Source organism: Callorhinchus milii, unplaced genomic scaffold, assembly GCF_018977255.1.
Source record: "Callorhinchus milii isolate IMCB2004 unplaced genomic scaffold, IMCB_Cmil_1.0 Scaffold12, whole genome shotgun sequence".
In the NCBI taxonomy this organism is placed as follows: Eukaryota; Metazoa; Chordata; class Chondrichthyes; order Chimaeriformes; family Callorhinchidae; genus Callorhinchus; species Callorhinchus milii.
This window is the reverse complement of record NW_024704753.1, coordinates 10,438,513-10,453,064: the sequence shown is the minus strand read 5'-3', so window position 1 is coordinate 10,453,064 and position 14,552 is coordinate 10,438,513. Positions and strand designations below refer to the sequence as shown.

Sequence of the window (14,552 nt, the reverse complement as noted above, 5' to 3'; positions counted from 1 at the left end):
TCACTTCAACTTCCTTGGCCTATCCCCCAAACTTACTGAACCAGTGCACAACCTAGGCATCAGTTCGACCCATAGCTTCCCTTCCTTCCCCACATCTGGTCCCTGACTAGGATTGCCTTCCTCCACCTCCGCCACATTTCCTACCTCCGACCATACCTTATCTCAGATATGTTCACCATCCCCTCCCCCCGCCTCAGCATCATGCTCCGCCACTGTCAAGTGCTTTGGGAAGTTCCTACCACGTGGGGTGCTGTATAAATGCAAGTTGTTGTTTGTGGGGCACTGTTGTGAGCAATTGGCTGCCGTGTTTTGCCCACAAAATTTACAGTCAATTCACTTTGCAGGATATTCTGCGAAGCACTTTGAGAAGTCTATACAAATGTAATTGTTTTGTTGTTGTCTTGAATATGTGATAAGGTGCTATATCAAATGCAAGGATTATTATTATTTTCATCCCTGAATCTGAAGGTTCGTGAGTTCATGTCCCACGTTGGGACTTTAAACTCATGTGATCCATGCTGATACTCCAATGCAGCACTAGGAGAACACTCCATTGTTGGAAATGCCATTTTTCAGATGAGGCGTTAAATGTCTGCTTCCGCATTTGCCCATGAAACACAGTCGCTACACATTACAGGAAATCCTGTGAAGCGCATTAAGACATCTTCCCAATGTAAAAGGTGTTATATCAAAAGTAAGGATAATTATTATTATCTGATGAATGAAAAATTAGGAGTTCTATGGCCTCAGTGGGCCCACAAGCTATATAATGAATACTCCTGTTCTGTCCGGTCCAGTGAACAATTTGACATTAGGCACTGAACACTTGACCCAAATTATATTGGATTGGTTGGGCTGTTCAGCATCTTGGGATGTCCTCCTGACTTGAAAGACGCTATACAAATGTAATTTTGTTGTTGTTGTTGTTCCACAGAGGATGAGCATACTGGGAGGCACCACAATCAACCAGTACAATCAGTGCATTAATTCAGCTTCCACACTGGTGATCCACAGTGAGCTGTAGCATGACAAACAGGAAGGGAGAAAAGATGGGGAAATGGGATTAAAAGACCTTCACAGTCCAATAAATTCACAACAGGCAAGATGGGCTAAATGGCCTACTGTTTCTGAGCCAAGGGGTTGAATAATTAAAAGTACCTATTTGCTCATACATAAATGCAATGTCAAACCCTTCCCACTTAAATGGGAAATGGCTTTTAATATCTATAATAATTATAATCCTTGAATACAATGCTTATCACGTCGAGACATCTCAAAGGCTGCACAGGATTTTACTGTGAATTGTGACTAGATATTTTACTGTGAAGTGTAGTGTGACTGTATCTAAAAGCAAATGGTTGTTGATTAGACTGACAGTTGCCATCAAAACAGTTGTGGACCTTCCATTTTTCTAGTGTTAAGAGCATTTCCAATGTGTGAGACACTTTTAATGTGCGATATTACTGTACTTGTCAAACACACTTAATGTGAGTTGTGTTCTGCAGAAGGATCCCGGAGTGTACCTCGTGATCTTAAGATCTTCATTGCACTCTGAAAGGAGCTCAAGAGTCATGGTTTCAGGTCTTGCACTGCTCACTTGTACCGCATTTTACCTGTCTACCCATTCTGTTATTTGGGGAGAAAAGGAAAAGTTGTCTCACCTTCACCAATCATTCAGAACAGACCTTTCATTGTGGTCTGGAATACACCCACCGAGAACTGTAAGAAGAAATTTAACATTGACCTGGATTTGCGCGCTTTCGATATTATTGAAAACCAAAACGAGAGATTTGTCGGCAAGAACATAACCATATTCTACCAGAACAAGTTGGGCCTCTACCCGTATTACACTGACACTGGAACCGCAGTGCATGGTGGCGTGGTACAGAATGCTAGTCTGCACCAGCACCTCCAGCAGGCCAGCAAGGACATCCAGAACCTGCTGGACCACAACTTCCACGGACTAGCAGTGATAGATTGGGAAGAGTGGCGACCACTCTGGGACCGCAACTGGGGTGACATGGACATCTACAAGCAAAAGTCTGAAGAGCTGGTGAGAAGCAAACATCCCTATTTTCCTGAATGGCTGGTTTTCCAGATTGCCAAAAGTAACTATGAAACTGCTGCCCAGAATTTTATGCAAGAAACACTTAGACAAGGATGGAAACTAAGATCAATGGGTCTCTGGGGCTTTTACAAATTCCCAGATTGTTATAACTACTATCATGAGGAGCCACTAACCAAATACACAGGGCAGTGCCATAAGGAAGATGTCCCAAGAAACAATCAGCTGACATGGCTGTGGGAGGCCTCTCACGCTCTCTATCCCAGTATTTACCTTAATAAAATATTCAGGTCCTCAGACAATGCTCGCAAATTTGTTCACTACAAGATCAAGGAAGCTCTTCGAGTCGCTACCCTGGAATCATTAAGCAAGTCCCTGCCAGTTTTGCCCTACGCCAGATACACCTACGCAAAAACATTTGACTTCCTTACAGAGGTGAGTAATAAATACACATTAACATTTACAATGCCTTTCACGTCAAGACATTGCAGCGCTCTCATTCAAGCAGCATTAACACGGAGCCGGCACCCAGCCTCTTCGCCGGGGTAGCTTTTATTGGGTGCGCTGCTAGCAATTAGTTTGTACACAAATCTTTTCAGGCAGGGGTCGCCAAGCGGTCGATTGCCACTGGGTGGCATCTCGCACATGCTCAATAAAAACCAGAGGAAGGAGCGATCTTTATCACAGTTTAAACAATAAAGTTTATATTTTTATTTCGAGGTGCATGAAATACTTTGTGCAACTGGCTTCGGTTTCTATTGCACTCAATAATGATACTGTTCTGTCGGATCTTCCTCTTTCATCATTCATAGGGAGAACAAATTTGTAAGGATATGGAGAGAGGACAAGAGGAGTAGGATTGCTACTCATAGAATTATACAGCACATAAGAAGGCCATTCGGCCCATCGTGTCTGGGCCGGCTCTTTGAAAAGAGCTATCCAAAGCAATCCCACTCCCCCACTCTCCTCGCGCTCTCCCCATAGTCCTACAAACTTGTGCTCCCCAAATAATTATTTACTTCTCTCCTTTAAGTTGTATCGAATTGTCTTCCACCACCTTTCAGGCAATCCATTCCAGATCTGAACACTCAACAACAACAACAACAACAACAAGATTCCATTTATAAAGCGCCTTTCACGTCAGGAGGAGTCCCAAGGCGCTGCACAGTTGGGTCATGACCCGAGCATTGGGGGGAAATGGTCAGGGTGAGGGGAGGGAAGGAGGGAGCGAGGAGGGGGGAAATGGTGAGGGGAGGGAAGGGAGGGAGCGAGGAGGGGGAAGAGAGTCGAGAGGGGAGCTGAAGGCACGGTCAAAGAGAAAGGTTTTGAGACCGGCCTTGAAGGAGGAAAGGGAGGAAGCAAGGCGAAGGCACTGGGGGATGGAGTTCCAGAGCCAGTTCACTCACTGTGTGAACAAATTTCTCTTCACCTCCCCTCTGTTTCTTTTAACAACAAGATTACATTTGTATAGCGCCTTTCACGTCAGGAGAACGTCCCAACTATTTTAAATTGGTGTTCTCGGGTTATCGACCCACCCACCAATGGAAATAGTTTCTCCTTGTTCACCGTATCGAATCCCCTCATAATTTTGAAAACTTCTAGTAAGTCTCACATTAACCTTCTCAGCTCCAAGGAGAATAATCCTAGCTTCTATAGCTTCATAACTGAAGACCCTTAGTACCATCCTGATAAATCTCATTTTGCCAGTTGCAGGTAAGTAATCAATGATACGCTTTGAAACATTCCCTCACCACAAAAGGTGCTGTAAATGTAGATTGTTGTTGTTTGAATGTCCTGTGGAATATGCAATTAACAGCTGTTTTATTCTTATTTAGATTGATTTAGTTCACACTCTAGGGGAGAGTGCAGCCCTTGGGGCTTCTGGAGTGGTCCTCTGGGGGGACATGGAGTTCCCACGAACGAAGGTCGGTATCTCCACTGCACATGGATTATACTGACTGGGCAAGGTTCAGTGGTCAGGGGTTGTGACGTAACAAGCGACAGCAGCAGCTGTTAAACAAAGCACTTCACAGGATTCACTGTAACTTGGAGTGACTTTGTTTTCTGTAGGCAAACATGGCAGTCAATTTTCATACAGCAGTGTTCCACAAACAGCCATAAACTGAAAAACAAAGTTTATCTGGGACATTGTTGATCAGAACACCAGGAGAAACTCCTGTATATTCCTGTATATTCTGTAAAGCACTTAGAGACATTTCAATGACGTGATAAGGCGCTATATCAAATGTATGGATAATAATCATAGAACAGCCCCGTGGGATCATTAATGTCTACCTGGATAGGAAGACAGGACCTCAGTTGAATGTTTCGTCTCAAGGATGGCACCTTCCACAATGTAGCACACCCCAGCACTGCATTAGCATATAAGAGGAGACTATATGGGTTCCAAATCCCAATATGTGATTGAATTGACTGAGCCAGGCTGACACTCACTAAGAGGCTTCATTGTCAGAAGGTGATAAGGCCCTGTTTCAGAGGGATACCGGCTTCATTGGGTGGGAGAATTGTTATAGCATTTCTAGCTTGGTTAGTGGCACACACACTTCCATGTCAGAATGTTGTGGGCTTGAGCACCATGTCAGGATTTTAGTTCACAGTCTAAGATGATACTCCAGTGCAGTATTGAGGAGCGCTGCATTGCCAAAAGAGCCATTCTTTGAACGTGATATCAAACTGAGTTCCTGCCTCTCTTTTCATGTAGATATTAAACATCCAATTGACACAGTTCAACAACTGGCCACCAATTCTCCAGATGAATTGCTTGTCATTGCTTGTAGGACCTTGCTGTGTGCAAAATGGCTGCTACTTTTATCTTCAAAGGCAAAGTCACTGCACTTTGTAATGATTTAGATGTAACATCTAAAAGTGCATGATAGGCACTGTATCAAATGCAAGGATTATTATTTACATTATCTGCTCTGCTAAACAATTTCATTTTTAAGCCATGTGAACTTTCCCCAGAGAGCTGAGCTGCGCCCTGATTTGTTTTTGCATTCTCTCAGGACGGATGTGAGGAGCTGAAGAATTATATTGACCATCGGCTCGGCCGATACGTTGTGAACACGACCATGGCCGCCTTGCTGTGCAGTGAGGCTCTGTGTGATGGGCACGGGCGTTGTGTGCGCCAGGACCCCAGCTCTCGGACCTACCTGCACCTCAATCCATCATCCTTCCAGGTACTATCTGTCCCTGGCTTCCCCGGACCCCAGCTGAGATCACAGGGAGAGCTGCACACTGAAGACTTGCTGAAGATGAGCAGGGAGTTCACATGCCAATGCTACAAGGGCTGGAGTGGGCCCCAGTGCCGGGAGAAATGAGCACAGGAAGATGAGAATTTGTGCTCTTTCCCCTTCTCTCCTTTTTGAACTCGGCTTTCTTTCTTGCATAATAGCAACTGCTATCTCCTCGTCTCTCAGGGAAGGTTGGGACCAGTTTATGTTTATCATAATATTAATAATCTTGCATTTGATACAGTGCCTTATCAGGTCTTCGTGACGGCTCAAAGCACTTCACAGAATATACCGTAAAGTGAATTGACTATATTTTTTGTGGGCAGCCAATTGCACACAGTCATGGATTGAGTGACCAAATTCATTATTATTTTGTATTTATTAAAAAATAAGGGATTATTACCCCTGAAAAAGTGACTAACAACCGGGTTCCTACTTACTGCTAGATAAACAATGGTGTGTGGAGTAAGGAAACTTGCCTAAGGTTCCACCCTGCCTAGGAATCAAATCCAGGACCTCTTGTATGTGAGGCAAGTGCTCCTAAACACTACAGGACTCCCACTGTTGGTCAGCTCGGGTCACCTTGCCATATGAAAGCGAAGCACCTTTCACAGGCTTTTGGAACTGTAGAAGGATAGAAGTCAGGCGCATTATGGTTTCCAAGCAGGTCTTTTATATCGCACAAACAGCCAGAGACCAAGGAAACATTAAACAACAGCAACGGTTCTGCCTTGGAATAAACAGCAGCTCCTCTCTTGTGCTGGAGCTCCAGGGCCGCTTCCATTTGTCAAAACCCAAACCATTGCCTGAACAGGACAGAACATTCCTTCTCTGATAGATGATTACTCTCTGGTAATCAACCTTTAAACTCTCAGGGATATAAAACTATCAACATCTCATTGTAAGAGTGGCTCATCTCCAGGAACTCACACCTTTTCACACTTAACTGAGACTGAACAGATAGAAAACAATTTAAGAAAAGATTGGAATAATTAGATGAACACATATTAGATACAAGCCAGCAAAAACGCCTCAAAATCCTGGAATTGAATCATCAACAAATTATATTTACATTTTATAGAGCCTTTTACATCGTGAGGACATCCCAAGGCACTGAATCAGTGGTAGCACTCTCACCTCTGAGTCAGAAGTTAGTGGGGTCAAGCCCCATGTCGGAAACACATAGTCTAAGATGACACTCCAATCAGTGCTGGGAGTGGTGTTGCATTGTTGTAGGTGCCATCCTTCAGATGAATTTTATAAGGTCATGGCTGCCTGTTCAGCAGGTGGATGTTAAAGATCCCACGGCGCTATTCGAAAAGAGAAGGGAGTTTATTCCAACAAACCCCAAATAAACTTGACCACTTACTTCATGACTGTTTGTGGGACATTGCTGTGCACTGTCCCACAAATACTCTCAATCCACTTTACGGTATATCCTGTGAAGCTCTTTGAGTTGTCTCAAAGACATGATAAGACGCTATGTCAAATCCAAGAAATATTATTATCCCCAATTGGGATTGCGACAGTGACGCTTGGGTGCAGGTCTGATGACTGGGATCCTTCCAGCAAAAGGTCCAAATGGCCATGGTTCTCACGTGAAGCTACACAATGAGCATTATTCCAAAACAACGGAGGCATTGCGGGATGGGAGAGGATGAGATGTTAAACCAAGATCCCGTCTCTGCTTGTCAGGTGGATGTTAATGATCCAGTAACACTATTTGAAAAGACAAAGGAGTTTCTCCTGCTGGCCTGCCCAATCATCCAGACATTCATCACATGGCCGTTTGTAGGATGCTGTTTTGCATAAGTATTCCACAAGCAATGGCCAATTTATCTAGAGGATAGTCACTACACTTTACAGTATGTTAAATTAGTGTTTAGTTCACCTACAAACACGCAGTCACTGTTCTTTACAGTAAAATCCTTTGAGATGTCCTCCCAATGTGAATGGTGCTGTATCAAATGCAAGGATTATTATTGCTATTAGTTGGGGACAGGCACATTTCTGGGTCACATGATTGTGGGTGTGAGCCCTGGGCCAAGAATTGAGCTCAAACTCTGTATTGTTCCAGTCCAGTGTTCCTGTGGTGCTGGGGATGCCTAATGGAGGAGACATGACACTGAGGTTCCATATTTCCTGTCTGGTTGTTTCGGGGAAAGTTAACGATAGCATTGCACTATTTGGGAGCGGAGCAGGCAGTTTTCCCAATGTTCCAGCCAGTCTCTTATCCAAATCCACCAAAACCCAGAATACTCAGTCATTCCTGATTGTGAGACTTTGTTGGTGTAACTTGGTTTGTTTTGAAACGCTTTGAGACCATTCAATGTGATACAGCGCAATATCAAATGAGATTACTATCTTTGAATAATCACCTTCTTAACTTCCAAACACTGTACAATCTTCCTATCGCGCTGGCATTGACAAATCTTACTTTCCAAGGATGCCTAATGTACTGTGAGTAATATGTACCTTAAATTTGTGTTGCTGGCAGCCTGCGGTTTGATCTGAAAGGAATTCTTAAAAGCCTAAATATGCAATTCATTTAATCTATTTTATCTAAATATCTATATCTAAATCAGGGTGGTCTAACCTTCTGGCTGCCGAGGGCTGGATTCCCTATTTGAGAAAGGTCCACGTGCCACATAAGAAATATTTTTGTGTTTCCATTCCAGAAACATAAACAAAGCCTTTTTTATGGTTGAAGGACATCTCAAAGCACTCAACACTGCCAGCTGGGCAACAGAGCTGGGGGTGGGATCCAAGGGAGGTGGGTTGGGGAGGGGAAAAGATAATCAGCATCTCCAGCAACACAGGATTAGTCAGAATTAGTTCTTATAGCCTCGAAAGGGGAGGCAGGGAACGAACTCTCTTCTTTCTCTCTGCTTTCTCTCACTTTCTTTGTTTCTCTTTTTCCTCCTCTTCCTTATGCTCTCTCTCTCAATCACTCTCCCCTCTCTCTCAATCCCTCTCCCTCTCTCAATTACTCTTTCTTGCTCTCCCCCACGCACTCTCACACTCTCAATCACTCTACTTTCTCCCTCTCTCCGTTTCTTTCTCTCTCCCTCACACTCTCTCTCTGCCAATTACTCTCTCTGTGGTGGATAAGGAGACACGTCTCCTGCTGCTCCTATTAGAAGACTATTCACTGGGAAGGAAGCAGGGAGGGAGTGGACAACCCAAAGTTAGAAATGGTCTCGGGCCGGATGAAATCATCCACAGGGCCACCCGTTGGACCACACTGAGTCTGAATGATGTAAACTACATGGGTATGCGGAAGAACACACTTATTTTGGACAATTTGTCCCCTTCCTCTTGAAGCGGCTGAGGTTCAGGGCCCTGGCACCACTATCTCCTTATCCTTTATGTGCCTTAACACCCAAGGTCAGCTGAGTATGTGACCAGACAGGGCATCACAGTCTTGGCCAAACTTGTCCTTATTCAAAGAGTCCTTACCTACTGGTGCTGTCCTAATACTGACGTGGAGTGGAGAGTCTAGTTCAGTCTCCTCCTCCTCAGCCAAGTGCAGCTAATAAATTGGTCATTCATGGACATTTGTGGGACATTGCTGTGTGCAATTTGGCTGCCGCGTTCGAACAATACAGTAACAATAAGTCACTACATTTCACAGTAAAATCCTTTTAAGTATTTTGAGCTATCTTGACGATGTGCTACAATGCTAGATCAAACGTAAGGATTATTATAATTTAACACAGACTGGGAATTGAACGTGTGACTTGGTTTTGATATCACTGCCACACTTGGTCACTAGGGGGTAGGCTGATTTTAGAGCAGGATTTGGAGGCAGGCAGCTACCACAAGCTCACTCTCAGAGGGGAAGGTGAGTGAAGAGATCTCTTAGAGGGGCCCAAGACAGAGAAAGGAAGTATTCAGTAATTTAACTATACAAACCTGTTGCCAACCTGCCCGCTCCCTCCATTCAGCAGGCTCCAGCCTGATCCAGTCTCCTGCCAGACCCGCCCTATCACATCGGTGGCCGGGCTTTCAGCCTCTCTGCCCCACACTCTGGAACTCTATCCCACAGTCCCTTTGCCTCGCTTCCTCCCTTGCTTCCTTCGAGGCCGGTCTCAAGACCCTCCTCTTCGATCGTGCTTTCGGTCGCCCTCCCACCTCTCTGCCTTCTCTCACCCCTACACCGCCCCTTCCCCATGCTCGGGTCCTGACCCCTGAATGTCCAGCGCCTTGGGACGTTCTCCCGACATGAAAGGCGCTCTTTAAATGTAATTTTTGTTGTTATTGCACAACAAGATATGGGCAAAAGGCAGTAACAGATTGCTACCTTTGCTTTATAATAACCTATTTTATTTCCATATAATTATGCTAGTGTATATGCCTACTTGTCTAATGTAGGATAATTTTGCTGTTTTATTATATGCGGGAGGGAAAATTATCAATAAAATTTCTAAACAGAGAGGTGAATGGTATGTTTAATGTTGGGAAATTATGTTTCCATAAAAGCCAAGGATTTATACATGTTAGTCACCAGAGGTTTGTGGGTTGTTTTGAGTGTTTTAAACCTGTCATGTGAAAAACTGGTTAGTTTTTAAAAATCCATTGAATATAGTTTAAGTGTAAGCCTGGCTCAGTTAGTAGCACTCTCGCGTCTGAGCCAGAAGGTTGTGGGTCCAAAGCACCATGTTGGGACCCTGAATTCATGACTAGACTGACACTCCAACGCAGTGCTGGGGAGTGCTGAATTGTTGAAGGTGCCGTCTTTTGGATGGTTAAACCAAGGCCTGGTATCTATGGTATCAGAGATATAAGAGAAGGGAGTTTCTCCCAGTGTTCCAGCCAACAATTCCCCAATAAAATAAATCATTCACTCGCTCCATGGTTGTTTGTGGTATGTTGCTGTGCCCAAGAAGGCTTCAGCATTGGTCCACAAAATACAGTCACTATACTCTTATCAATCACTCTACAGTAAATCCTATGAAGCACTTTTGAGTCATCTCGTATCACAACTCATGTGATAAGGGGCTCTACCAAATGCAAGGATTATTATTTATTATTATCAAAAAGTTGTTAAACACTGACATGAATTTACAACAGCAACTTGCACTTATATAGCGCCCTTCACACAGAATAGCGTCTCAGAGTGTTTATCAGTGATGGAGCCTGACTCTTTGATTGGGAGGGTAGGGGAAAGGTTAGCACGGTCAAAAGGGGAGGTTTTCAGGTGAAACATGAAATAGGGGAGAGAGGGGGCAAGGTGGGGGAATTCAGGGAGAGTGTTCCAGAGATTTGGAGCATAGCAGCTGAAAGTGCGACCTCCAATGGTGGAGCGGAATTAAAAATAATTTACATTTATTTTATATTTATACTGTATCAATAAGTCTGTACATTTAATTACATGTAATCTAGTACATTTAAACTGATGTATCATTTACTGTATGAAAAAACACATATGTAAAGCTACTATGTAGCTGTGAACAGCCCTGTACTGTGTATGAGCATGTGGAGTCAGGAAAAGTAGCAGAATGGATGACAAGCTAATCAGACTGGCAGAGGGTGGGAAGTGGTGATCCACAAGAATCAGGATTGGGACCACTGTTGTTCACAATTTATATAAACAATTTAGGGGTCGAAAGTACAATTTCAAAATTTGCGGACGACACCAAATTGGGGGGTGTAGTTAATACTGTGGCGGACTGCAACAAATTACAAGAACAACAACAAAATTATATTTGTATAGCGTCTTGTATAGCCTCAACTGTCTTTTCTTCCCCAATCCAAACCATGACCCACTCTGCCTTCCCTCACCTCCGTAATATCGCCCAACTCCGCCACTACCTCACCCCTCAGGCCACTAAAACTCTTGTTCACGCCTTCATCACCTCCAGGCTCGACTATGCAAACGCTCTGCTTGTCGGCCTTCCCAACTCCTCCCTCCACAGGCTGCAGATAATCCAAAACTCTATTATAATATTATTATTATAACTCTGCAGCCCGTGTCCTCTCCCACACCAAACTCCGTGACCCAATCTCCCCCATTCTCGCCCGACTCCATTGGCTCCCTATCCTTCAGAGGATCCAGTTCAACATCCTGGTCCTCACCTACAAAGCCCTCCATGGCCTCACCCCACCCTATCTCTGCGACCTCCTAACCCCCTACCAACCCGCCCGCTTCCTCTGCTCAGCCGGCTCTGGCTGCTCCACGTCCCCTAATCCACCCGCCCCACCATTGGCGGGAGAACCTTCAACCACTTTGCCCCCAACCTCTGGAATTCCATCCCCCAATCACTCTGCTTCGCCCCCTCTTTAGCCTTCTTCAAATCCCACCTCAAAACCCTCCTCTTTAACCATGCCATCGGCCACCCCATCCTCCTTCCCCTCCCCTCCCTTCTCCCGTCCTGACCCCAGCTCAGGTCTGAAATGCTGTACACTGTCCAGCGCTTTGGGACGTCCTCCCGACGTGAAGGGTGCTAAACAAATGTAATCTTCTTGTTGTTCAGGTCGGGAGGGCATTCCAAGACAGTCAGTGTTTCAGACCCGAGCTGAGGGTCAGGATTAGGGAGGATGGAGGGCAGGGGGGGAAGGAGTGTGATCGAAAGCAAGATTGAAGTGGAGGGCCTTGAAGTGGGTCTTGAAGGAGGCAAGGAAGGGGGTGAGACGGAGGGATTGTGGGATGGAGTTCCAGAGGGTGGGGGCAGAGTTGCTGAAGGCCTGCCCGTCAACGGTGGGGCGGACGAGGCAGGGGACGTGAAGCAGGCAGGAGCCCGCTGAGCAAAGGGAGCACGCAGGATGGTAGGAGGTTAGGAGGTCACATAGGTGGGGGGGAGCAAGGCCATGTAGGTCTTTGAAGAAGAGGACCAGGATCTTGAACTGTATCCTCTGTGTGATGGGAAGCCAGTGGAGTCGGACGAGGATGGGGGTGATAGGGTCACAGAGCCTGGTGTGGGAGAGGACATGGCCTGCAGAATTCTAGATGATCTGCAGCCTATGGAGGGAGGAGGTGGCGAGGCCGACAAGCAAGGAGTTTGCATAGTCAAGCCTGGATGTTATGAATGTGTGTATGAGAAGACATTAATAAACTTGCTGAGTGGGCATTTAACTGGCAAATGAAATTCAGTATAGATAAGTGTGAGGTGGTACATTTTTGTAGGAGGAATAAGGAGGTACCTGGAAAATACTACCTAGAAAATAAGAATTTAAGTACAAACGAATCGCTAAAAGCGATACCGTTTAATAAAGCCATAAAAAATGCAAACCAATGTTGGGGTTCATTTCTAGAGGGAGAGAAATGAAAAGCAGGGAAGTTACACTAAATTTATATTGAACCTTGGCTTGACCAAACTTGGAGTACTGTGTACAGTTCCATCCCCATATTATAGAACTCCTCTCCCTCTGGCCTTCATCCCTCACTGACCAATCTTCTGCTCTCACCCTCCTCCACAGCACCTTCTCCTCCACACTCGACACTCTTGCCCCCATCACCTCCCACACAGTCTCTTACTCTCGCTCCTCCCCCTGGTTCACCACCCACCTCCGCTCACTGAAGAGCCAGGTGCGGGCTGCTGAACGCACCTGCCTCAAATCTGGCCTAACGATCCACTGGCAAATCTGGCTGGACCTCCTCAAAATCTACTGCTCCACTCTAGCCTCGGCCAAGTCATCCTTCTACTCCAGGATAATCCTGGAGGCGAAGAACAACCCCAGGCTTCTGTTCTCTACCAAATCCCGACTCCTCCGTCCCCCACCACCCCGCGCAGGTCATCTCCTCCAACCTTCACTGCGAGGAGATGCTGGATTTCCTTGAATCCAAGATCAAGGGAATCCGCTCCGCGGTCACTTCCCCTCCAACTTCCACCCACCACCCACCCCTTCCCTCCCACACTCCAACTCCTACCCATCCTCCCCTACACACCTTTGAACCCGTTTCTCCACCCTCTGTCACCAAACTCATCCTATCCTTGAAACCCACCACCTGCTCCCTTGACCGCATCCCCACTCCACTCCTTATATCCCAGGTCCACCTCCTTGCCCCACTTCTCACAGACACCATTAACCTGTCCCTCTCCTCTGGCTCTGTTCCCATTCCCCTAAAAACTGCCACCATCACTCCCACTGAAAAAACCCTCCCTTGATGCGTCGCAGCTATCAAGCTACCGGCCCATCTCCAACCTCCCCTTCCTGTCCAAGGTCCTTGAAAGAGTTGTCGCCTCCCAGCTGCGCTCTTTCCTCTCCACCCATTCATTATTCGAACCCCTTCAGTCGGGTTTCCGTGCTGCCCATAGCACAGAAACTGCCCTGGTCAAGGTCACTAATGACATGTTGACCATCTGCGACCAGGGCTTCCTCTGCCTCTTCGACCTATCGGCTGCATTCGATACGGTCGACCACACTATCCTCCTCCACCGCTTGTTCTCCCACCTCAACCTTCAAGGCCCTGTCCTTGAGTGATTTAGGTCGTACCTCTCCCACCGTCTTCATTTTGTTTCCACAAACGGCTTTTCCTCCACCCCCCGCACTGTCTTGTGCGGTGTCCCTCAGGGCTCTGTCCTCGGTCCCCTCCTCTTCACCCTCTATATGCTCCCCCTCGGTGACATCATCCGCAGACATGGGGTTAACTTCCACATGTATGTGGATGACACACAACTCTACCTTTCCTCCTCTATCCTCAACTCCACGACCACCGATGTCCTGACAGCTGCCTGTCCGACATCGAGTCCTGGACGAGAGACAACTTTCTTCAGCTCAACGTGCACAAAACTGAGGCCCTCCTGATTGGCTCACGTCAGCGCCTCCGCACCTCAGGCGCTGACAGCATCAGCATCCAAGGCTGCACTCTCCACCTCTCAAAGCCAGTCAGGAACCTTGGGGTTCTGTTCGACACTGAGCTGTCCTTTCTCCCTCATATCTGCGCCACAACTGGCACTGCCTTCCATCACCTCCGGAATGTCGCCAGACTACGGCACTACCTCACCCCTCACGCGGCTGAAACTCTGGTCCACGCCTTTATCACCTCAAGGCTGGACTATGGGAACTCTCTCCTCGCCGGCCTTCCCGGCACCTCCCTCCACACTGCAGGTCATTCAGAACTCTGCAGCTCGTGTACTGTCCCGCACCAGACTTCGCGACCACATCACTCCCACCCTCGCTCGCCTCCACTGGCTCCCCATCCCCCAGAGGATCGAATTCAAGATCCTCATCCTCACCTACAAGGCCATTCACGGCCTCGCTCCCTCCTACCTCTCCGACCTACTATCCCCCTA

At 46.5% G+C, this 14,552-nt stretch overlaps 1 protein-coding gene across 1 annotated transcript; it reads left to right on the top strand.

Moving 5' to 3' along the window:
• Positions 1-937: 937 nt before the first annotated feature.
• On the top strand, positions 938-5,570 carry LOC121848032 (hyaluronidase-1-like). Its single transcript, XM_042339690.1, has 4 exons — positions 938-1,003; positions 1,559-2,500; positions 3,901-3,990; positions 5,089-5,570. Exons 1-4 carry the CDS (start codon positions 938-940, stop codon positions 5,401-5,403), a joined length of 1,413 nt encoding a protein of 470 aa, XP_042195624.1. The 3' UTR covers positions 5,404-5,570.
• The last annotated feature ends 8,982 nt before the right edge of the window (positions 5,571-14,552 follow it).